The 24,210-nt window shown below is 40.2% G+C and overlaps 4 protein-coding genes across 5 annotated transcripts in view; 3 read left to right on the top strand and 1 right to left on the bottom strand.

Annotated features, from left to right (window-relative positions):
- Window positions 1-698: 698 nt before the first annotated feature.
- Window positions 699-5,577, top strand: pink1 (PTEN induced kinase 1). Its single transcript, XM_008414513.3, has 8 exons — window positions 699-1,178; window positions 1,705-1,980; window positions 2,298-2,401; window positions 2,502-2,684; window positions 2,806-2,969; window positions 3,077-3,204; window positions 4,234-4,464; window positions 4,564-5,577. Exons 1-8 carry the CDS (start codon window positions 822-824, stop codon window positions 4,846-4,848), a joined length of 1,728 nt encoding a protein of 575 aa, XP_008412735.2. The 5' UTR covers window positions 699-821; the 3' UTR covers window positions 4,849-5,577.
- A 176-nt stretch (window positions 5,578-5,753) lies between these two features.
- LOC103467815 (tubulin alpha-1B chain) lies at window positions 5,754-9,163 on the bottom strand. Its single transcript, XM_008414511.2, has 4 exons — window positions 8,965-9,163; window positions 7,959-8,181; window positions 7,726-7,874; window positions 5,754-6,852 (listed from the first exon to the last, which is right to left on the bottom strand). Exons 1-4 carry the CDS (start codon window positions 8,965-8,967, stop codon window positions 5,872-5,874), a joined length of 1,356 nt encoding a protein of 451 aa, XP_008412733.1. The 5' UTR covers window positions 8,968-9,163; the 3' UTR covers window positions 5,754-5,871.
- A 712-nt stretch (window positions 9,164-9,875) lies between these two features.
- Window positions 9,876-15,262, top strand: agmat (agmatinase (putative)). The gene is made up of 7 exons (XM_008414512.3): window positions 9,876-10,444; window positions 11,322-11,524; window positions 11,696-11,744; window positions 13,033-13,228; window positions 14,242-14,421; window positions 14,757-14,841; window positions 14,946-15,262. Exons 1-7 carry the CDS (start codon window positions 10,155-10,157, stop codon window positions 15,017-15,019), a joined length of 1,077 nt encoding a protein of 358 aa, XP_008412734.1. The 5' UTR covers window positions 9,876-10,154; the 3' UTR covers window positions 15,020-15,262.
- A 3,007-nt stretch (window positions 15,263-18,269) lies between these two features.
- The window catches only part of hspg2 (heparan sulfate proteoglycan 2), a 127,129-nt gene continuing 121,188 nt past the window's right edge, over window positions 18,270-24,210 (top strand). The window contains exon 1 of one of the 2 annotated variants that reach the window (XM_008414489.3): window positions 18,270-18,875. In XM_008414489.3, the coding sequence (XP_008412711.2) occupies window positions 18,807-18,875 (69 nt within the window). In that variant the 5' untranslated portion in view covers window positions 18,270-18,806. The remainder of the gene's footprint in view (window positions 18,876-24,210) is intronic. The other variant, XM_008414501.3, reaches the window with a different exon arrangement.

The following is a 24,210-nucleotide window of genomic DNA, read 5'->3' as shown; positions in this document are numbered from 1 at the left end:
AAGGCTTATAATTCACACATATTAATCAAAGTGAGAGTATCAATTTCAGTTGGAAAATTCAACATAAAAGCATGGAACCATCCTGTCTTAATTCAACAGTTCAGCTGCTTGTGGGTTAAATGCATAAATCACAGTGTAACAGTTTTTGAATGTATATTTGCAAAAGTGTAGTGCTCTGTATGACATAGCTCAAATAATATCAAACAGGTTTCTTTTAGACGAGAATGAGTTTATTGTACTCCAATAGCCTCTACAATCCAATAAAACAACAGTCACCTTCAGAATACAGTGGAAAACAAATATTCGTGTAATATTTTTGTAGCCAACAAATCTGAAATAATGTGTGATTTTTATATCAATATGAACTAAAATCTCAACAAGTGTGTGATATGATTCACACACTTGTTGAACCTAAGTAATAAAGTAACCAGTGAATGCATATAAAAGCAGATCGTCAACATCATTTTTGAGTAGCTGTCTTGACTACTAAGATTATGATTAAATTGTCAAAACTTATATGCGAAATGTGGTATTTGGGTTTTCTGTATTATACTGCATTTTATTGGTCTCTAGTTAACGTAGACACTCTCCTGCAGTTTCTTGTCCACCAGAGTTAACTGTTTTTCAAAACAAAGAATTCCTGCTGTTGCACTTTTTCAACGCCAGATGTCACTAAAAATAACGCTTAAAATGTAAACTTCTGTGGCGCATGCGTGCATGGTGTTGTTTTTGTTGCGCTAACAGTTCGCTACCTTGGAACAGTAAAACCGGGACTGAGGTTCACATTAAGGGCTATTTGAGCCTCCTGTTCTGGGTTCACCATGTCTGTGAAACACGCCATTAGCCGAGGGCTGGAGCTCGGCCGGTCTTTTCTTCAGATTGGTCTCCTTAAATCAGGCGGCCGAGTCGCAGCAAAGCTCCGAGCTGACCGTTTCCGTGTAGGCCCGTCGGTCCGCACCGTTCAGCCTCAGGCTTTCCTGCCGGCCCGGTACCGCTATTACCGCACCTCTCTGAAGGGTCTGGCGGCTCAGCTTCAGTCCGCCGGTTTTAGAAGGAGGTTTACCGGCGCGTCGCCTCGGAACAGGGCCGTGTTTCTGGCTTTTGGCCTCGGTGTGGGGCTTATCGAGCAGCAGCTGGAGGACGACAGACAGAGCGCTGCAACATGTCAAGAAATACAGGTATGGTGACCTAAAGTTAGATTCTGATTCAGTAGTTCGATTTCAAAGGCTTCAAGCCATCTTGACTGTTTTTGAAAATTCATACTTGGTTTCTATTCATACCTCAATAGAATTATTATGCATTCCCCACATTCAGCATATTTTATTTTTAACCAAAGGACAAATAAAAGTTGTGGCCAGGAATGATCTCTTGTAGCAGTCAGTCTAGCAACAAATCTGAAGAGGCCTCTGACTGAAGACTGTTGCTATGAGAAGGCTATAAGTTTCAGACCAATAGGACAATATTTGGGGAAAATTAGACAAGGCATGCAGATATTGGCAGGCACAACATTCCTATTGCCAAAAAATGCATCCCCCTCATAGCTTGAAGAAACAAAGAACTAAGAGTGAAATGACGTTTTCTGCATAACCACATTTGTTTTATGAACTACTGGTTTAGTTTAGAGATGGTTTGCCCAACATAAAGTGAAAACAATCCAAGTTAGTTAGAAGTGTCTTGTAATCTGTTCTTCCTCCCAATGTGCAGGCTGTGTTTAAGAAGAAAAAAATCCAGAGCACACTGAGACCTTTCACCTCTGGATTCAAACTGGAGGACTACGTTATAGGGAACCAGATCGGTAAAGGTTCCAATGCGGCCGTGTACGAGGCTGCAGCTCAGTTTGCTCCCCCTAAGGAGACGGAGAGAGACTCGACACTGGTGGAACTAAGAGACAATGAAGAGGAAGTCCAGAAAGTGCGATCTCCGGCATGCTGCTCCTTGAGAAACTTCCCCTTGGCTATCAAAATGTTGTGGAACTTTGGGGTGAGTAATCTGCAGCAAATGTTGTTATATGGTGATGAATAAAAGCTTTAAAAAAATAGCTAAAATTATTAGAGGTGCTGTCTGAATCAATTGAAAATGCTCAAAAATAGATTTTATTTGGTTTAATTTTTTTTACCCAAATTATATTTTTGATTGTTTATTTTATAATTATAATTATTATTATTTAAGAAAAAGCTAGGCGGCTATGCTAGCCTAATAGGGCTAATTTAGATAACAGAATTTTATGCACAAACCTATTTTTGTTTACATTTAAACTGATGGAACGTTCTAATTTTTGGGTATTTTTTTGTACACAGGCTGGATCTTCAAGTGAGGCGATATTAAAATCTATGTCGCAAGAACTTGTCCCATCTGGTCCTCTGGCCTTAAAACAGGAAAAAGAACAGATTAACCTGAATGGGTAAATATTATGTGTTCAGATTCTTGTAATCCTGTCCTGCTGTACAGACCAAAGAACTACAAACATGCTGATGAATCCTTCTGGTCTCTCTGTAATGCAGACGTTTCGGAGTGCTTCCCAGAAGAGTTTCAGCTCACCCAAACGTGATCAGAGTGTATCGGGCTTTCACCGCCGACGTGCCGCTGCTACCAGGTGCGCAGGAGGAGTATCCAGATGTGCTGCCAGCCAGGCTCAACCCAGCGGGCCTTGGAAACAATCGCACTCTTTTCCTAGTCATGAAAAAGTATGGCTTGAAAAAGTTAAATATGGCTTACCGTATTTAATCTAAAACATCCCACTGGTTTATATTATCAGGTTTAACACATGTAGTGCTTCATTAAGCTCCTGTTGTTTTTGTTTTCTAGCTATCCCTGCACACTGCGGCAGTACCTGCAGGTTTCCACACCCAACCGCAGGCAGAGCTCTCTGATGGTGCTGCAGCTCCTGGAGGGGGTGGACCATCTGTGCAGGCAGGGTGTTGCTCACAGGGATCTGAAGTCTGACAACATACTGCTAGAGTTTGACTCAGGTCAGATGTAAAAACACACACAAACAAAAACAAAAAAAACATGTTAATCATGTTTCTATCAGATTTTCTTTAATATTTTGGACCTCTTTCCGTTATTTTTCTTGTAGGTGGCTGCCCCCGTTTGGTAATTACTGACTTTGGCTGCTGCCTGACCCAGAATGACTCCAGCTTACAGCTTCCATTTAACAGCATGTGGGTCAGCAGAGGAGGAAACGCTTCACTCATGGCTCCTGAGGTGAGTCTAAATACTTCAACCACAGTAAATACTCTCTGACGCAAGTGAAATATTTCGATATGAGACTTCAGGAAGGTGATTAAAATGGCTACGATGTACGTTACCTCTTGAAGTCACTTTGTCACATTTTGTAATGCTAAAACTGTAAATCTCTATGTGTTTTGTTGGGGTATTTTGTCTTTTTAACCCCTAAATAAAATTTGAATTCATTTTATTAGTGTACTGAATCCTTCTGTGCGTAATATAAGCAGTTTAGCAGACCTGTGTGTGGAAAACTCAACACAGCACATCAAACTGAAGTATGGCTATTTAAGACATAATTTGGAGCTGGAGCCATTAAGGAAAATCTTTGGGAAGATTTAAAACTTGATGGTTGTTTATCATGTTGTTTATTTATATTGAAAAAAATTCTTAGAAGACTTTTGATTTACCATTTTCAAAATAAACTCAGTTACTATTGTCTAAAACCCTCCAAAACCGTATGTATTGTTGCAACTGCTAGCTTAGTTTTGCTGTTTTTTCCACCTTTTGTTCAAATAGCATATCATAAATTTGAAAATAGAATTAAATGTAGTTACTGTGTAGTTTAGTAATACAACACACATTTATTAATGTAACTAGTGATCTAAAGCGCTGCATTAGATATGAGAATGTTTTTAAGACCAGTATTTGGGGCTGATTGCTGTGCCCCTAAAATAAATAAGTAATAAATGATTCTTATTGTCACTTTTATTATCATCACAGTACTACCACAAAATATTGTGATAAAACCCTAAGTCTGTGTTCCCCATGTGTAAAGTTAATCAAGACATACCTTGTAAAATGTAATTTTCCTTTTGCTTGACTTTGTGTTGGATTATTGCATAAAAACCAAATAAACGCACTGAAGTTTGTTGCTATTATGTAAAAAAAAAATGTGAAAAAGCTGAATTGACATACACATTTATGAACACACTTTGTGATCATTTATTAATGTGACAATAAAATGATGTGTTAAAACTCATTAAAATGTGTTGTTCTTGTCTCTAGGTGGCGACTGCAGCTCCAGGCCGTGATGTGGTGATCGACTACACCAAGACGGATGGCTGGGCTGTGGGGGCAATCTCCTATGAGATTTTCGGACAGCAGAATCCTTTCTATGGAGCGGCTGGATTGCACAGCACAAACTACCAGGAGAAGCAGCTGCCTCCTCTTCCTGCCTGTGTTCCAGCTGATGTCCAGTTAGTCATTAAACTGCTACTCAGGAGGAACCCAAATAAGGTAAAAGCAGGCTCCTAACTTAACTGAAGGATAAGTTAGGACCAGAAAACTGCACAAATAACTGGAATCTGCACTGAATGCATTATTCTTTCTCTGCAGCGCCCCAGTGCTCGTGTTGCAGCCAACATACTGCATTTCAGCCTCTGGGGTCGCAAAGCCCTGGCTAACCAGGACAGCGCTGGCATGAGGAAGCTGGCTGATTGGCTGCTGTGCCAGTCCGCTATGGTCCTCCTGCAGGGCTGCAGCGGCCCCAGTGGGAACAGAGTGGAGGCGGAGCTTCAGAGGAGCTTCCTGTCTAACCTGGATCTAGAAGAGCTGCGCGCCGCTGTAGGCTTCCTACTTTATGGGCAAGATCAGAGCAGGGCCTGCATCATGTTTCCATAAATTCACTCAAAACTCAGAAAACTCTTGTGTGTTTACTTAATAAGCTAGTGTAAGTGTAATGCTGTAAGTGTTATGCATCGTTTTACCAGTTGCAAAATGGATTGCATTATCCTTCTTCTATGCGTTGTACACAATATCCCACACAAGTCTTCAGTTGTGTCTCACTTAGCATAGATCCATTTCTAACTAGTGCTCTGCATTTAAATCTCAGGGTAAAAGACGTCGGTGTCTCTGCATCTGTTTTTCTTAATGTAATTCCCCCAAAATGAATTGTCGATAATAGAGAAGAATACTGATGGCTACTTGTAGTTGAGTTGTTAAAGATGTAAGATCTTTTATTTATTTATTTTTAATACTTACAAGAGAGAACCACTACACATACAGTAATTATTAAGCCACAAAGTTAAGGCCAATGCAGATTTTTTTAAATTAAAACAATGCATTGCACTTGTTAGGCTCTACTGTGTAGGGTAACGTAGTTGCTATTTCCATTAAACACCTGGTTACCATTAAGTGTGGATAGTTCTACATTTTTCTGCAAGCTTTCTGAACACAATACATGGAAAAATCTATTAAAAAAATGTTTTGCTGTTTGCACTTTTGTCCAAGTTTGCACATTTGCTGAACTCTAACCAAATATTACAGATGGGGGTGGAGGGAAACTAAATGAAAATACTTAAATTTGTTAGTGTTAAGAAAATGTTTGAAAAATAAAAGAATTTGAAATTCTGCAGGTCTGATTTTTTTGTGTAGAAAAAATGTGTTTCATTCAAAGAGGGACGCTGAGTTGATGCTTGAATTCCTTTGCAGATTTCCTATGAAACTTTCTCTGTCATTTGTTCAAGCATAAAGCAATGAATAACTGTAGATGTTGGGTTCACATAACCAAATAAAAACAAGAAGACTTCAGTTTAGGAAACTTTAATAGAGATCCAATCTGACAGGAAAGAATCTTGTGGTAACCTAATATTTAACTTCAGAATGGCGGAAATGCGCTCATCTTAACTCATCCTCACACTACATTTAATACTCCTCTCCTTCCTCCTCTCCCTCACCCTCAATTGAGTCGACTCCCACCTCTTCATAATCCTTTTCCAGAGCCGCCATATCCTCCCTGGCTTCAGAGAACTCTCCTTCCTCCATCCCCTCACCCACATACCAGTGGACGAAGGCCCTCTTGGCATACATCAGATCAAACTTGTGGTCAAGCCTCGCCCAGGCCTCTGCAATGGCTGTGGTGTTGCTCAGCATGCACACAGCCCTCTGGACCTTAGCGAGGTCACCACCAGGAACCACAGTGGGCGGTTGGTAGTTGATGCCAACCTTGAAACCAGTGGGGCACCAGTCCACGAACTGGATGGAGCGCTTGGTTTTAATAGTGGCGATGGCAGCGTTGACGTCTTTGGGAACAACATCGCCACGGTACAGAAGACAGCAGGCCATGTACTTGCCATGACGAGGGTCGCACTTCACCATCTGATTGGCCGGCTCAAAGCAGGCGTTGGTGATCTCAGCCACTGAGAGCTGCTCGTGGTAAGCCTTCTCGGCAGAAATCACAGGGGCGTAGGTGGCGAGAGGGAAGTGGATACGAGGGTACGGCACCAAGTTGGTCTGGAACTCCGTCAGATCAACATTCAGGGCGCCATCGAAACGCAAGGAGGCAGTAATGGAGGACACGATCTGGCTGATCAGCCTGTTCAGGTTGGTGTAGGTGGGGCGCTCGATGTCGAGGTTTCTGCGGCAGATATCGTAGATGGCCTCGTTGTCCACCATGAAGGCGCAGTCGGAGTGCTCCAGGGTGGTGTGGGTGGTCAGGATGGAGTTGTAGGGCTCCACCACCGCAGTGGACACCTGAGGAGCCGGATAGATGGAGAACTCCAGCTTGGACTTCTTGCCATAATCCACAGAGAGACGCTCCATCAGCAGGGAGGTGAAACCAGAACCGGTTCCACCCCCGAAGCTGTGGAAGACCAGGAAGCCCTGCAGGCCTGTGCACTGGTCAGCCTGGAGTAACAGAAACATAATGTGAGCCTGCTGTATAAGGTATAATATATTGTAACTGTATTCATACTCTTTGGTTTGTGTTCAGATCCTTTGAGTTCCAGTTCCAATTTGTTTGTGGTTTGTCTCTAAGCTTCAAAGTCTTCATCTCAGTAAAATACCTTGAGGTCAGCCAGACTGGAAGGAGAATATCAATTTTCCAATCTTACCACAAATTCTTGTTTGGATTTTGTTCTCAACTTTGAATGTAGTTTGATATAGCCCATTTAGAGGTGCACAAAACTGATATTGTGATTTTTTTCCCCCAACCCTGCAATATATGTTGTAGTGCCCAGTATTAACATCTGCTGCTGTGAGACTCTGGCTGAATGTGACATAAGTTTGAAAATGCAGTTTGATGGTATTTGGAAGATATTAGCCAAAAATGATTGGGCCCCAAACAGTCTTTACAATGTGAATATTGCACACACTGTAATTGTAATAGATTTGTCATATATTGTGCAGAACGAAGTCCATCCTATACAAAATGGGATTGCCACCAACTAAGTCATTTATGAGGATTTTGGATTCAGGACCAAAATGTTCAGCTTTGGTCTCTGACCAAAGGATTTGTCTACCCAAGCTGTGGAATCTATGCAGCTTAGGTGGTTGCTTCTCTGATTAATGCTCTCCTTGCGGGATCTGTCAGTTTTGCACTGGGTTTATTTTTGGCGAATCAAGCTAAAAGGGTCTGAACACAAATGCATGCCACACTTTTCAAATTTTTATTTAAAATTTTTTTGAAAACAAATTATTTCCCGTCTATTTCACACTTCAAATAAAATGCTGTATTAAATTAGAGAAATGTCAAGAGCCTGTTTTGTAAAATTGACCCACCAGTTTGCGGATCCTGTCCAGAACCAGATCGATGATCTCTTTTCCGATGGTGTAGTGTCCGCGGGCGTAGTTGTTGGCAGCGTCTTCCTTCCCAGTTATCAGCTGCTCAGGATGGAACAGCTGGCGGTATGTCCCAGTGCGGACTTCATCTAAAGAGATAAATGCAATAAGATAAATTCTCCAGTTTAATCAGTAAATAATGAGACATTCATATTAATATTTGTGGAATTTACCAATAACAGTGGGCTCCAGGTCCACAAAGACAGCTCTTGGGACATGTTTTCCAGCTCCAGTCTCACTAAAGAAGGTGTTGAAAGAGTCATCTCCACCGCCGATGGCTTTGTCGCTGGGCATCTGTCCATCAGGCTGGATCCCATGTTCCAGGCAGTACAGCTCCCAACAGGCATTACCAATCTGGACACCAGCCTGACCAACGTGGATGGAGATACACTCACGCTGGAAAGACAAAACAAAACATTTATCATTTTCACCAAAGGAAGCCATTTTTCAGATATCATCCAAACTGAGGTCAAGGACAAGAATGGTAAACTCTTCTTTGTAAGGTACGCATTTTTCTCTGCTTACTTCATTTTTTTTTTTTTTAGAAAGATAGCAATTCGTTAAAAATTGTGAATCTTTGTTTTTTTTTTTTGTTTTTTTTTGCTTTAAATAAAGCAGTGCGTTTTGTGCTGCGACACCAAACTGCCAATTGCTCAGAGGATTACTGTAGAGAGAGGATTATCTAGGTCAGACATGTTGCAGTGTGCTGGCTGGGAAGCTCCTCTCTGCTCAGCCATTGGATTCCTGCTGAAATAGATTTTATTTCTGGTGACAAATATATAAATATTTCACCCAGTTTGGTAAAACTGCTTTTTAATTTTTAATGGATTGCATTTGGTTAAGTGTTGGATTTATTTAGTGTACGTTTACATAAGGACGCCTTACAGGCACAGACAACCAACCTGATAACCTGATAGCTAGTTAATAAGACATGGTGGTTAAAGAAAGGCATGAACGCTGATTTAGAACAACCCTTATATAAGTGAAATATTTCAGACAAAACTGAAATACATATAATATATTTATTATACGGATTTTACCTATTCAGATCGTCAGCAGGTCGAAAAATGCATCAAGACAAAGCGCAATACAGAAATGACCTACTTTCCTTAGATCAGACCTTAAAAATAGCAGCTTTGCAAATAAAACGTTTGCAAAGAAAATGTAAGACATGCTTACCATGTTCGCTTGTCGATGTTATGCAATGTAATGACACAGGTTCGGAGGAGAATGTGCGTCCGCGCTGCTCTGTGGATGAAAGCTGCTTTAGTGACGCACCGCACGCGTCCTCAGGGAGGATACAGAGGCGCGCGCACCATCCACCACCACCCACACAAACCTGACATCAACCTGTATGAATGACGCGCAGACAAAGAGATGCAGCCGATCCGCGGAGCGTATCTGGTACAGAAGCATTTGGCATGAAAATAAATAAATAAGTAAATCAGAAAATGGTGGATGGGCTAAAGATGAGGAGGCGCGCCATTTTATTAGGAGATAGGGGGGCATCCAGGTTATGGATTCTTTCAACACATTGCCCACATCCAGGTGTAGGGCCACCAGATGATATGTCAAGATATGTATCCCTGTATCAGTTTGTTTATATTGTTTTATTATTATTACTATGATTTTTTTTAACGTCAGTCCAAAATGACTGAACCCTTTTTGGAAACTGCTTGTGCCATCCTTCAAGCATTTAGATATTTTTTTCTCCCACGCTTTTTTGCAGGATAGTTTCAGCCTAATTGGAGGGCTATTAAGCACGAACAGCCTGTTTATGGCTCTCCATTTCTCCATTTACTTGGATTTCAGAGTTTAACGAGGCCATCCAAAAACAGTTTAATTTTTTCTTTAAAAACCACGATTCTCTTGCTACTTATACAAAATGGTTTCCGGCCACACTCCATCGGGCTTTTATAGTAGGATACAGTATTTATGGAGTATGGCACGCTGTACATGTAGAATGTTTTTTTATTATTATTATTTATTACCAACCTAAAAATCACACGCTGTAATGTGCAGTAGTTGAACTCTGACCTGATAAGTGAGGCTCCTCCCACAGCGCCCCTCCCTTCTGAAAAATATGACCTTTTGCTGCATTCAAGCTTCCAAGTCCGTTGTATTTTTAATGCTCACAAACACAGGATTAATGATAAAAAAAATTCTATCTGCCAGGTGCTGTGATATACATTGTGTTTCTTTATTCGGATGAATATTTCAATGCCTAACATGTACACGGTCAGTTAAATGTTTAACTGCATATTATAGATTCTTGTCATGCGGTTTGACGGATAAATGATTACGAGCTTATAAACGTAGCAGAGTAGGTGGCCCTTTCGCACATGCCACATTTTGCTTAAACGTCAGACATGTTTTCATTTTGGAGAAACTTAGGTTTAACTCGAGCAGCAGCGGTTTTCTTTTCCATTCCCCGACAAGCTTTGGGTCAGTGCAGCAGCCGAACTGGAGGGTGCTTAATTCCGAACCGAGAGAGCTCCGGGAGCCGATATAATGTTCCACCGAGCGCCGAGTTTGTTGCACGGGTGTCTGGGATCTCCACCATGGCCAAGTTACCTTATCGGGAGACGGCCGACGGGCTGGACGCGGCGTTCATTGGTGTTCCGATTGATACCGGGACTTCGAACCGGCCAGGAGCAAGGTGCCATTTTTCCTCCTCTGGTGGTCAAACTTAGAAAGAGTGTCATTAGTGATTTACAGTAGTTAAAAGGCATATCCTGCATAATATGACGTCAGTCTTAAGTTTTTCTTTTACTTACTGCAGCTTTAAAGAGTATTTACATATCTAAAAAAAAAGAAAAGAAAAAATAACGATCAAGTTGAACCTATCAAGGTATTACTGGACGAATATATAAACATAACTAACTTTGGCATCAAATAAAAGAATGTATTATATTCATTTGTCATCTAATTGCTTTGAATCAATGAGGGATGAAGGAATTCCCAAGATTATCCACCTTTATACATGAAAGTGTGCAATACTGTGAAAAGTATTTGCCCCCTTAGAGATTTCTTGTTAATTTTACTGATAATCAAACCAGCCTGAGTGCAGTTGTCAAGTAATAATTTCCAAAACCAGCCAGGTCCTAATAACTGCTCGTCTCACCCTAGGCAGGAGTAAAACTCATCATAAGTTTTTTTTTTGATAACTGGCAGTGAGCAGAGGGATTTTGGCCCTCTTCTATTTGCAGAATTGATGCAAGTCAGCTACAGTGGAGGATCTTAAGCAATGAACAACCTGCATAAAGTCATCCCAAAGAATCCTAATTGGAAGTCCAGACACTGACTATGTGCTTCAGATTCAGTTTTCACAAATGGCCAAGTTGAGTTAGAAAACTTTTGTCCCCTAATCTTTTTGTACTTACTCAGCCCACCTCTGTCTGATATTAAAGTTTGCTTGATGATTTGAAACAATTAAGTGCAAAGAAAAACAAACTAAAACACAACGTGCACGGGGTTTGCAGGGTAACAAATTTAACTGCATGTATTAATGTCCACTCTTTTCACACACTCTACAGGTTTGGTCCACGCCAGATCAGAGCAGAGTCTGCCTTGCTGAGGGCTTACAACAGTGGCACCAGGGCAGCGCCTTACGAGTCCCTGATGGTTGCTGACATCGGGGACGTAAACGTTAACTTGTACGATTTGAAAGACACCTGCAAGCGCATCACGGAGGCCTACAGAAAAATCCTGGCCACTGGCTGTATCCCTCTGACTTTGGGTGAGAGCAGCTGAGATCACAGATATCAACAGTTTGCTGAGGTTTTCAGAAAGCAACAGCTCAGTAAATGATTTAGCACCTGGAGACAAAGTCTCACACCTGTGTGCAATAATTAATTATCTAGTATGCTCTTTCATAGCTCAGGTGTTAAGCAAATGTTGGTTTCTGCAGGTGGCGATCACACTATTGCGTACCCAATACTGCAAGCTGTAGCAGAGAAGTAAGTATCCATCATTAGAAAGAGGTACATGACTGAGATTGTCAAAATTCAAGATTCTTCAACCAAAGTGTATATATAGTTATTAAACAAAGAATGTAGAATTTAAACCCTAATTGAACTTGTGATTATTTATCCACTTTCACCATCCCATTTTAGGTACTTAATAGAAAAGAAATAATTTTTCCATTCGGGTTTGATGCAGAACAGAAGCAGCCCAGTGAGTTGTGGTTCTCGTTGGTTATAATATCATTAAACATAATCTTTTATGGTCTGTTTTCTGTCAGGTAGATATTTCACTCCAGGCATTCCTTAGAAAGGACCTGGCAGCATATATTGTTCCAAAACCTTGAATCAAAATTACTATTGGTGTCTTTGCAAATATGTGTCTTGGCACTTCATGCACACCATAAATGTTGCTGAACGTCTTTTTTTTCTTCTCTTTAGCTAAGTGGATTTAGTCTTGTTGGCATAGAGAAATGAATTTCAGCTTTTAGATTAATCAGTGCAGTTTCAGGTTAGTTTTTCACCTCCAAAAACCTGTTTACATTTTTTACTGATATGTAGCTTTTTCCTGGCATAGCAGCTGCACAACAAATTTCCAAAGTTCTCCTGAAACAGTCTGTTTTTAGTTAAAAAGCTAATGATAGAGGTTTATTTTAAGCAGGTATATTTATTTTTGAGGGAAAACTGTCCTAGTAGTTCTGCAGAAAGGAAATCTGAAAACGTAAAGCTACGATTCTCATTCCAGTCCTAGAAAGTTCTAGAACGGAGATCCGCAACCTGCATTTCTGCCGCCAGTTCAGCCGATTGAAACTCGTTTAGAGCTGCAAATGTAACAAGACTGTTTTTTTGTTTTTTTTAAAAAAAGGCAATTTATAATTTTTGATAAATGCTGACAATACAAAATGTTTTTATTTTTAAAGAACCACCATCGTGTTTCCATTTGTAGATCTTAAAATAAATGAAAGCATTAAATGTTTGCAAACAAAAGAAGAATGCATAGGAGGAGAGTGGGAGTGTAGAATGAGGTTTGCGAAACAGAGATGTTGTTTTTAGATCAGTTTTGATTTCTGCTGTGTGTATGATCATGTTTTTGCATAAGAAAATATGTACTGTTGTGGAATTTGCGTAAACGTTGCAGAAGCAGCTTTCTGCTTACAACAAGATATAATAATTTTCATACATTTCCAGAACCACAGATTGAACCATGTCACCCTAAAACATTAATAACAGTAAAATATATCTATCGGATACTCCACATTTAGTTGTCTGTGTAATAACTTGTCAGGCATGGCCCTGTGGGTTTGGTCCATGTGGACGCTCATGCGGACACCAGCGACGTGGTTCTGGGGGAGAGGATCGGCCACGGCACCCCGTTCAGGCGTTGTGTGGAGGAGGGGCTCCTGGACTGCCAGCGGGTGGTTCAGATCGGCCTGCGAGGCAGCGGGTACTCGGCGGACTCGTACGAGTGGAGTCGGGCTCAGGTACAGTCTGGGTTTCTGTTACATGGTGATGGTTTCGGACCATACACAGTGACAGTGTTAGAAATGTCACACTGCGTTGGTAATGGTTTGGAACCTGTAACCAGTCAGTTCACGGCTGCACTGTGGTGAAAAGTGTTTGGAGCTTCTTCTGTCACTTCTTCTTTCCTTTTATTGTTATTTACTTTCTTCCTTTTTTAAATCATTTCCTTTTTTTAAATCATTTCCTTTAAATCATTTCCTTTGCACTTCCTTTCTATTCTATTTTCTTTCTTTATATCCTTCTATTTATCAAGCATTGTTCTTTCCATCCTTTCTTCCCTCTTTCTTATCCTTCCATTATTTCAGATTTTTTGTCTTCCTGTTTCTTCTCATTTGTTTTTTATCATTCCCTTTCTTTAAACATGCTTTTCTCATTCCATCTAATCTTGATTGGTTCCTTCTTTCTTTTCTTCTATCCTTCCCTTAATTCCTCATCTTCTAACTCCCTTCTTTCTTTCTAACCTTCTGTGCTTCCTTTGTGTTCTTTCTTTCTTATACCCTCTGTGATTCCCTCCTTCTTTTAGTGTTTATTTCCTTCCTCACCTCCTTCCTTCTCTCTTTGCCTTCTTTGCTTCCTTCTTTTTTTCTTCTGCCCTTCTATCATTTCTTCCTTCACCACTTCCTTAGTTCTTTCTAAACATTTTTTTGTTTTTTCATTTCTTTCTTCTTCTGCAGATTATCTCTTTAAAGCCTTGCCGTGATAAAATGTTGTGCAGTAAATGTATAGTAAACTTTTGGATTTAAACTTCTGAAATCTAGGCCAAAAACAAGCTGAGGATCTTGCTAGTTAGAATTTTGAAAGAATGCATACGAAAATATGTAAATAAGCTCCTTTATTATAATCTGAGGCATCATTATTAAATGTCTGCATTCCTCTGCAACATTCACATTGTAAGAATCCTTCACTTTATCACATTTAAGTCACAAAGCAATGAAAATGATCCTTCATCTTCCCATTTTTTTCTGACCTGCAGGGTTTTCGTGTGGTCCAGGTGGAAGAGTGTTGGTTCAAGTCTCTCTCACCTCTGATGTCTGAGGTGAGGGCTCAGATGGGCGTCGGGCCGGTCTACCTCAGTTTTGATATTGACGCTCTTGATCCAGGTTTTGCTCCCGGAACAGGAACACCGGAGATAGCAGGACTCACTCCCATACAGGTAAACACAAGCAGCAGTCATTATAACTTGTCAATAAAATGCTAATTTAAACATTATTGGCTGGGTTTTACCTGTAAGGAGATTCAAATTTTTTTTTTACATCTAATACTAATTTTAAGAAACCAAAGATAATAAATGAAGGCTGTACTTTAGCCCTTTAATATTACACGTTTTCCTTTCTTTAATTGGATTGGTAAAAGTTTGATCCATCTATTTAGAATAGCATACGTTGACAAAAGTATTTTTTCTCATAAAGTCACAGCTAGTTGAAATATGTTTTGCTATGTTTTCCTTTTCTCAGACACTAAAACCATTTTTTAAAATCTTGAACTTAGGGAGTTGAGATTATCCGAGGCTGTCGGGGTCTTAACCTTGTTGGATGTGATCTGGTGGAAGTTTCTCCACCTTATGACACCACAGGTACTTTAATTGATTCTTAAAAAGCACTGTTATTAGTTTTAAGTATTTTCTGTAGCTTTTTTTTTTAATAACCTTGTTATATCTACTTTCATTCTCTTTAACAGGAAACACAGCCTTGACTGGGGCCAACCTCCTCTTTGAAATGTTATGTGTGTTACCAAAAATGAAATACTACTGACCTGGATGTAATATTTGGTGCTGCTTTTTAAAATTTTAAATGTTATCAAGGTTAACTTGGGTGCAGTTCTGTTTTAAAAATACATTTTCATTTCCGATCCAGTCTTATTCAAGTTGTAATTAAATGTTGTACTTTGATAATTACATATATTAGCAATTTAACATGAGCTGGAGCTCTTTTTCCTGTAAAGAACCTTAAGGTGACAATTGTTGGGAATTGGTTAATAAAATAAACTAAACTCGACTTAATGGAGCTTTTTAATGTTAAGAACTTTATTTTATGTTAATTTATTCCTGAAAAAGATGCACAAAGTGAGAGGGTCTGTGACATTGACAAAGTTCTAGTTGCTTTCTGTGTTTATCTTTTCTGAATTAAAAAATAAGATTTTATATACAAGTAGCTACAGAAAAAGTTGGAACTTGTGTTGCCAGAAAAACTTTAGAGTGTAATTTGTTGGATATTTATCAGAGCAGCAAAATATACACGTCATTTTATTGCAGTCAAATAATGACACAATAAAAAGAAAAGTTTACCATACTTATTTTGACTCATCCTCACCAAAAATGCCAATAACTGTGGACGTTGTTTCACATTTACCTACTAATCATCTATTGCCATTTTATTATTAGACAGCAACGTACAAGGAAAACCTGTTGGGTTGCGTAAGGGTTAAAACACTTAATCTTATATATTTGAAACACTTACTTAGTGTCAATATGCTGGAAAACAATAACAGTTTGTCCTCCTTTTGCTTTATTTAGCTCTAGATTAGAATTAACACCATAAAGAATAAAATTACACAGCATTCAGTATAATTAAATGTGCATCAGGCTCTAAGGGCGTTGACCTTGTGCGACAGGGGAAGGCAATCATTCTTTGGCACATTTTTTTTCTACAGCTGCACTGGTTGGCAACACGCACTGTGCTAAAGTTACATTGACTGCATTCGGTTTCTTAACTCTTAAAACAAAAAGTCATCTTAGATTATTTAGAAGCAAGAAGGAACAATAATTTAAATAATATATTTAGATTAAGCATCAAGTAAGAAATTTACCCTGCTGCAGTTATTAACCAATAATGTTACTGTACCATCAGAGGGTCTTAGACAATGCTGCCAATAATTGCAAGCAGGACAAAACAAGCAGGCGGCATTGTTTATCCCTGAATTACCAGTTTACTTAACATTTTTCCACATCTTTGCTGCCGGCTGAAGGGAGGAGCCTCTAAATCAGACCGCTGTGGTCAGAAAGATGCTTTAAGAATGCGCTCACAGTCAAAGAAAGGTTCACTCCAGAAATGAACTCTCTCGAATGTCCAAGTGTGTCTGAAAGAGGCAGACAGGAATTCCAGCTCTGAAGCATGCAGCTAACTTGATTCAAGATATAGTTTATATTTATACTTGGCTTCATTTTAAAAGCAACACTGCTCCAATTATTTTTTTGCAGAAGGTCTTGTATATTCCTAAACTCCTGTGATATGACGCTGTCTTTTCATTTAAGATGTATAAACTATGTTGTGTGATATTGGAAGCATTACGTTTGTACTTTGACCATAAAGCTAGTTGGTGGAACATTGACTAAATTCCAGCCCACGTTGTTATTAGCCTTCTCTGTTTTTGTTTCACCTTACTTAGTGAGCAAAGGAGAGCGACTCCTCTCCACTTCTATTTAGGGCTCCTCTTAATTGGCAGCAGCTGTCCTTTTTAAACTTCAGAGTGATTCAGTAAGCTTCCTTATACAAAATAAACTAAACAAAAAACAGATGCAACCATCCAGCTGACAGCACTCAGCAGTTTTTCCTGCAAGTGGTAAATGTTGAGGACATGCAACACAAAGCCCTTCATTGTTCCTCAGTTTTTGTAATTTAACTCTTCCCATTAATATTTAACTGCATTGTAATAAGTCTCAGCAAAACGTCCTGCCAGCAGAGGGCGCTCAAAGCTCAAAGTACTCTGCTGTTACGATTTTAACATTTTGCTGATATTACAAATTAAACTAGTTTTAATGGCTGATTTATTTTATTTTTTACATTCTGAAGCTTTTTCACTATTTAAGACTTTGTACAACACATACTTTGGATTGCTTTAGGTGACCTTAAAAATATGATACCAGAGGTGTGTAAAGCATGACTAAAAGTAAGGAACAGGTTTATCACATGGTGTAAAAGCTGTTGGTATGTTTAGGGTAATGCTGTAATATTTGCTTCTGTCCCACGAGTGAACTGCTATTTCAGACAACTTTTAATCAATATTGCTTAAATATTGGTGCATTAATGCTCAACCTTATCTCTGATAAAAATAAGCCTTCATTTTTATCATGGTAAAATAAAAGAAGAAATAAAGCAAAACAGCTTTATTCCTCCATATCTGTTACTGTTGGTATTACTCCTCTATAACTATTAGTATTATTGCAAAATAATAGTAAAGTATTTCAATATTAACACTTATTTTAATTGAGTGTTATCGTCACTGTGATTATATTTACACACAGTAACTTAGTCAAGCAGCCAAGAGGCCGATGGTAACTTTAAAGGAGCAGCAGAGATCCAAACCTCAGGTGAGCAACGCTGGTGATCCACAAATCCAGCTGATTAGTGTCTCAAAAATTAAAATAATACCTGAACTCTGACCCCAGACAGGTGAAAATGAGGCTTTATAGAGCAAAGAGAGAATCAGGAAGTTCATACTATCTCTTCATAGGGAACATAATGGGCAGGGATCATATCCCCTACTTCAACATCTCTCTGCTCCGCTCTTTTGCAGCCAGACAGAGATTTGAAGAGGAGTGGCAACTAATGGTGTCACCCAGGACATGTTACTATGAAATATCATCCCTCCTGCCTGTATATTGAGCTATTAGCATGTATTGACTGTCAAGATTTTATGCAAGACTGACCACTACCGGGTATCCTTCCTGCCCACAGCATCACCACCCACGACTCTTTGAAGAACCCTGGATTAAGACTTACAAAGTTTAATTTCCCTTTTGGATAAATGTTTTACTCCAATAAAATCTGACAGAGGCTGAAGGATTTTGCAGTGGAGAATTGAAAACATATGTACAAAGCTGATAGAAACATATAAGTGCCCCAATACACAAGCGTCACACTTAAATATTATTTGTGATGATTTGTGATATGAAAAAAGATATAATAGGCAGTTTGTGGTTTAAACATAACATTCACAAAAGCTTTACGGGTCTGAATTGCGCAAGGCACGGCACTGCATATGTGGACTGGAGTTTTCTAAGAACTCCACTCATGTGAGAAGAGTGTGGTCACCATGTAAAAGAGCCAGCGTGGGTCTAGGTGGCGTCTCCCCCACGCTGGGATTAGCTGTCCTTCTCTTTCAGCCCTCCCTGAATTCCATTCCGCCTTTTACTTTCTCGGCTTCCCTCTCTGCGCTCCGGAGGACTTCCCAGTGACTTTGCGTGGCCGCGTTCAGCAACACTCTGACTAACTCAAAGTCCCAAAGTACTGCTGCTGCTGCTGCTGCTGCAGCGGAGAGCGCGCAGGAAGGAGAAGAAGCACGTTTGGAGGTCTCGACATTTGGCGTGTTTCCGCAACCTTCCCCCCCTCCTCCCCTCTTCCTTGGGGAAACGAGCGCGAGCAGGGAATAGTTTTTACCTGTTGATGAGGTCCCACGGGTGGCAGAGGAGCAGGCGCATACAGTGTGAAAAAAACTCGCTCCAGCACCGGACCGCGGGAAGCGAGTAAAGGACCTCGGGATTTTTTCTTTTTCTTCCCTTTTTCCCCCAGCAGAAGCAGCCTTTGCTGGGTTGGTGGAAAAATGGGCTCTCCGACCTCCTGGAGCTGTGGACTTATGGTGTCTTTGATACTCGCATGTCAGCTTGTTTCTGTAAGTGAACTCCAACTTTTATCTTTTGCACTTTTATGCACTTGGCTGGACAGATTCAGATAAACAAAACCTATTCCCCTCAGGTCAAAGAAACACATTACTTCCTTTATGCCCCCTGCGGGGAAAGAAAATGGTGTTTTTGATTTGTTTTTATTCGTGTTGTGTCAGTGGCGCATGCAGGTGGGCTGTAAACTCTTACCAGCATGTTCTGTAGAGGTGCGTTTAGAAGTAATGGGACAAACCAGAACCCGAGTGAAGCCGGGCTAAGTTTGTGCATAGAAACAAGCTATTCATAGTCTCCCCTGGAGTGCCGGAGCTTCTCAAACTTTCTTCAGGCTACACTCTGTTTTCTGCTACGTAAGAGAAGATTGTGATTTAAAAAAAGAAGAAGCATGAACTAATCAGATTCCTTATAGTTCTTTTAATTTTGGTGCCTGAGATATTCCTTCAAACTAAAACTCATGCAAAGTGTGGAGAGCCATACGTGCCACAATGATAAAAAATATTTTGTAATTAGAGGAGAATGCTTTGCAATAAATTAGCATATATGTTATTGCTAATTTGAATTTCCATAAGTAAATAATAAAAAGTGAAAATCCTGAATTGAATTTAAAATTGTTCATTCATTCATTCATTCATTCATTCATTCATTCATTCATTCATTCGTAATCATTTAGAATGGTTTTACCATTTAATTTTAGCAGAAGTGCACCTCTAAACTGTAGGTGCAGCTTATCATGTATAACCTAATATTTGGGGAATTCATGTTCAATTTTTAGTTGTTAATTTATTTTTAATGGCAGTGGTGATTAAGGAAATATTTTTATATATGATGCTATGCTATTATGTTTCATTGAATACCTCCTGAAACTTTTCACAAATTATTGCTCCTCCCAACCTGCACCTCTTCAATCTATGTTTTATTCATACATCTTCTTAATTCATTAATCTTATCATAAATGTCTTGCACAAGTTGGAGCAAATAAATCTGATTTAAATTTAAACTTGCCAAACGAGCAACTGCTTGAGCAAATCATTTTTTGCTTCATTTTTAATTACTGAAAGTACTAATGGATCAAAATATAGACATACAGTTTCACTTCCGGTAGGCCACCCATGCATTGTGGAGTGACTTATTCTTGACAAATCGCTGACATTACAGTCTAAGAACCCTGCTGTCTTCACTCCTCTATATCTGTTGTATGAATCATATAGCATATGACCATCGCCTTGCAGTTGAGAATAGCCTTCCCCCCACTCTTTGCAAACCCTGTCTGTCTGTTCTCTCACCTTTATGCCCTCTAATAAAAAGAGCTGTCATGAGGCGGTGTCCGTGTCACCTCTGCATCGATTTGATCTGAAGTGAAGCTTTTCTCAATGATTTGATGCCATCTTGGTGGCAAGCATTCATAAATCTTTCACATTCCTGATCCAGAGCATTAAGCCACTGGTATGTCCAGAGTTGAGAGGGTACAGTGGGATGCATCTGAGTGCCACAGTTCACCTGCACAAATGAAACGCTCAGCTTCAAGCTATGTATCCTCTAGAATATCATCAGACCGCTCAGATTCCCCAATCTCCACAAGTCTATCATCATGTGCTGTGTGCTGACAGTGGAGCGTACCAGCTGTTATTAACAGCTTGGTCAACAATAGCAGCATAATTCAATTAGCTGGAACCGCAAGCATCTGTTTCTTGCATTAGGACTTTGAACTACAGCAGGCTGACTGCCTCTTGATTCAATTAGGCGCATGTACCGGTGTTACTACAGGGCCCTCGTCTTTCTCTCTGCTGGAATGTCACGGTCATGTGTATCAGCTCAATACAGTCTGACTCAATGCAAAGTCCCAGTGGGTACGAGCTCTGCATCAAATAGGGTTCCAGAGTCTTAGCTGCGAACTACTCTGTAGCACTTGCAGGTGAAGTTGAAACTAGATCAGGCTCTTTAGCTTGCTCTTTTAGGGCTCACAAAATCCTGCCGTGGGACAAAAGTAAATCTGAGGGTGTTAAGTTGTATCGGCCTGTTGTGCAATAAGTCGCACTCATCAAGCTGTTATGCTGGTTTTATGAGGAATTTATTTTCATTGTGTCAATTCGTCTGCTTCCACTTGCTGAATACAAACCTGAATCAATCTGAATTTTGTGACCAAGCTATGATCCATCCATCCATCCATCCATCCATCCATCCATCCATCCATCCATCCATCCATCCATCCATCCATCCATCCATCCATCCATCCATCCATCCATCCATCCATCCATCCATCCATCCATCCATCCATCCATCCATCCATCCATCCATCCATCCATTTTCTTCCGCTTATCCGGTGTCGGGTCACGGGAGCAGCAGCTTCAGAAGGGAGGCCCAGACTTCCCTTATTATGGTGAGATGACATTTGAAGCTATCGGCAGCATCCTATGTTGGCCATTGTCGTGTTTATCTGGACTAATGTTTATTAAACACTAGCCTCTGTTAGTATTCTGTGGAGAATTTCCTTCTGTTAGATATCCAAAGGCTCCCAACATAAAACATCCAGAATGTTTCATGACAGACGGAGGTTGCCAACCTCTTCAGCCTTCCGGTTATTTGCTAAAAGTCTCATTCTCAGCCATTGTAGAGTGTGTGCGCAGTAAAACCAGCTAACCAAACGTCATGAACTCAGCTAGGGTTGCCAGGTGACGAGCTGGGATTGCTAGTTGAGGGGAAGTGCCTGCTGATTTGTGACGTTACAATCCAAACGGCTCTTTTTCCAGATACAAAAAACCATTAACTTGTTGCCAAAATACGGCTGGGCTTTTTTTAAGTGCATTGAAAAAAGAATGCACTACTGTTTTTAGAAGTAGTATAGCTCTAAACTGAAGTACAAAAATATGCAAAATGTGAATTTTGCATAATAGGCCCCATTTAATAACTTGATACATCTGTGTGCTTCTTTTAACTTCATTTTAAACACCTAACTGGTACTGAAATGTCAAATTTTATGTGTTTGTTGCTTAATAATGGCATTCACATCAAAGACTGTTAGTGTGACCTGGTGGTGTTTGCTTATGGTGTGGTCTCTATGGAAAATTATCTGAGTTTTCAGGGCTTGTCAAGTTAAAAATCAGCTGACCTTGATCATCAGCTGATATATTGGTGCATGTGTAATTGATTTGAAGCAGATTTTGTCTGAATAGGCATCTAGGGTCTAAATGGGGATCTGCAGTGATCGTCCTTTATGTGAATTTGCATAATAAAAGGCAACAATCTTAATGTGGATGCCATAACCTGCTCAGATAATCTGAAAAACTAATACCTCCATTTGGTTTTATATCTACATCTGAAACCTTGGTTAATTTTTAGCCACAGTTATAAAAAGCTGTTGAGTTAGAGATTCACTTGGATCCTCAGGTTGTAGATCCCTGCTATAGATGGTTCCACAAGGAACCCTTTGACTTCATTGGGGGTGGACGGAAATTGGGGGAACGGTGACGTGGATTCCTACAAAATAGTTTTTGTCATTGACTTTACTGGATGTAGTTGAATCTCTGATCCCTTTGATGGATCTTGTGCAGCAACAGTTTGATTTATTTAGTCTGCGATGGGATGGTTAGTCTTTCCATGCCTCTGATCCAGGTGCCACACTGCTTTAATTGCTATTCAGAGTTGATGTGAGTGGACGGAGCAGCAAAACACAGCTTGGCAAATACAAACTCCTCTCCACAGTTTGAACAGCAGAAGATCCACCTCCTCAAGGCCTACTCGCATAATTACTGGCTTTGGTAAACATTGCAGGGTTGAAACATAGAGTGGCCATCTTAGCTGATAGAAGAACACTGTTAAACTGACTCGGCCCTCTTGAAGCACATCTGTACATATGGAGCGTAGGCTTGTCAAGCTGGGATTTGTTGACTCTGCAGTGAGGTGTGATGTGGGCCGGTACAGAGGTCGGGGGTGAGGAGTGTGAACCTGACTATTCTTCACAGTTCAGTTAAGTTTTCTCATGAATTATTACTCTGGCGAGACTGACTGTGAACATGCTGTTTCCTGAACTTTTCACTGTGAACACGTCTCTACAGTCGTTAATGTTGTTCTGTTTAAATCTACTTACAAATTCACTTCCTATATCAGATGTTTGACAGAAATTCAGTGAGGAAAAACATTTAAAAAATGTTTGATGGTCCAAGAAATAGCTCCTTGTTTCACTAGAGCTAATATGCACTTAATTGATATCTTAGAGCTAGGGTTAGATCTGCTTTAGTTTACTCCCAAATTGGACCTTTTACCACTTTGTGAGTAAACTCATTTCTTCAGAAACTGTTTTAAATCTCTAATATTTAGACATTTGTGTTGATTTTCTCTTGACTCCACTGTATAAAGGTTAAGTAGAAGCACATGTTGCAGTTCACAAAACCAACCACTCTGTTGTGCATTAGTGCCTTCCTTTGTTGTTTGCTTTTACTACCGTATTTTCCGCACTATAAGGCGCACCTTCAATGAATGGCCTATTTTAAAACTTTTTTCATATATAAGGCGCACCGCATTATAGAATAGACACTACAGTCCATTCTCTACAAATGTAGATGTGTAATAATAAAGAAGTGGTCCCCGAGTACTTTATATAGTAGGCTGCGCCAGTCATTGTTTCACTCACGGTGTTGGTGTTGCCATATTGTGCCCAACTGCTTTCTGGGTAACACAGACCAACCGACACGCTGCTGCCGCAGTCTCTGTCTCTCTTACCCGGTCCCCCCCTCCGGCTTGAAGCACCCTGGATGAATATCTAAAGCCACTTTGTTGACTTAAAGAATGTCAACAAAACCGTCCGACTTGGGTCGGCGAGGAGAGCCTTCCGCGACTGGGCCGGGGCGTGGCCGGACGATGGTCAACCTTCTCCGTTCGCGCAGAGCATGTTCATGGAGAACGTGATGCTAAATGACCTGCAGACGACCTGATTATCAGGTCGGTAGGTAGATAGGTCAGTCAAACTTTATTAACAAACCAGCGTTTTAACAACTATCCCAGCATGCACCGCGCGCTTCTTCTTCTACTGGGGAAAATGAAGTCGGCGGCTGCTTCTTATAATGCTAGACCTGTTGTGACTCAATATTGGTCCATGTATAAGGCGCACCAGGTTATAAGGCGCACTGTCGGCTTTTGAGGAAATTGAAGGTTTTTAGGTGCGCCTTAGAGTGCAGAAAATACGGTACTTGTCTTACTTTTATAGCAAGTATGGAAGTCAATCACCATCCAAAGGACAACACACTATCTGTTCAACCTCAGAAATATGTGAAACTGCCACAACTGTAAGCGGACTCTCGCAAAATTCCTGTGTTTTCACCAGGTCGCCTATCA

Source organism: Poecilia reticulata, chromosome 7 (genome assembly GCF_904066995.2).
Source record: "Poecilia reticulata chromosome 7, P_reticulata-male-v2, whole genome shotgun sequence".
Taxonomy (NCBI): Eukaryota; Metazoa; Chordata; class Actinopteri; order Cyprinodontiformes; family Poeciliidae; genus Poecilia; species Poecilia reticulata.
This window is presented reverse-complemented; position numbering and strand designations above follow the sequence as displayed.

What these genes read in the sequence shown, in the direction of transcription:
- agmat (XM_008414512.3), top strand. Translation starts at nt 10,155, where the DNA reads ATGTTTTCATTTTGGAGAAACTTAGGTTTAACTCGAGCAGCAGCGGTT. An exon ending in CTGTATCCCTCTGACTTTGG is followed by an intron (nt 11,525 to 11,695) that starts GTGAGAGCAGCT and finishes TGGTTTCTGCAG; the next exon opens with GTGGCGATCACACTATTGCG. An exon ending in TCCACCTTATGACACCACAG is followed by an intron (nt 14,842 to 14,945) that starts GTACTTTAATTG and finishes TCTCTTTAACAG; the next exon opens with GAAACACAGCCTTGACTGGG.
- LOC103467815 (XM_008414511.2), bottom strand. An exon ending in CCTGGAGCCCACTGTTATTG is followed by an intron (nt 7,875 to 7,958) that starts GTAAATTCCACA and finishes TTATCTCTTTAG; the next exon opens with ATGAAGTCCGCACTGGGACA. An exon ending in TGGACAGGATCCGCAAACTG is followed by an intron (nt 6,853 to 7,725) that starts GTGGGTCAATTT and finishes CTGTTACTCCAG; the next exon opens with GCTGACCAGTGCACAGGCCT.
- pink1 (XM_008414513.3), top strand. Translation starts at nt 822, where the DNA reads ATGTCTGTGAAACACGCCATTAGCCGAGGGCTGGAGCTCGGCCGGTCT. An exon ending in GAACAGATTAACCTGAATGG is followed by an intron (nt 2,402 to 2,501) that starts GTAAATATTATG and finishes TCTGTAATGCAG; the next exon opens with ACGTTTCGGAGTGCTTCCCA. An exon ending in TCAGGAGGAACCCAAATAAG is followed by an intron (nt 4,465 to 4,563) that starts GTAAAAGCAGGC and finishes CTTTCTCTGCAG; the next exon opens with CGCCCCAGTGCTCGTGTTGC.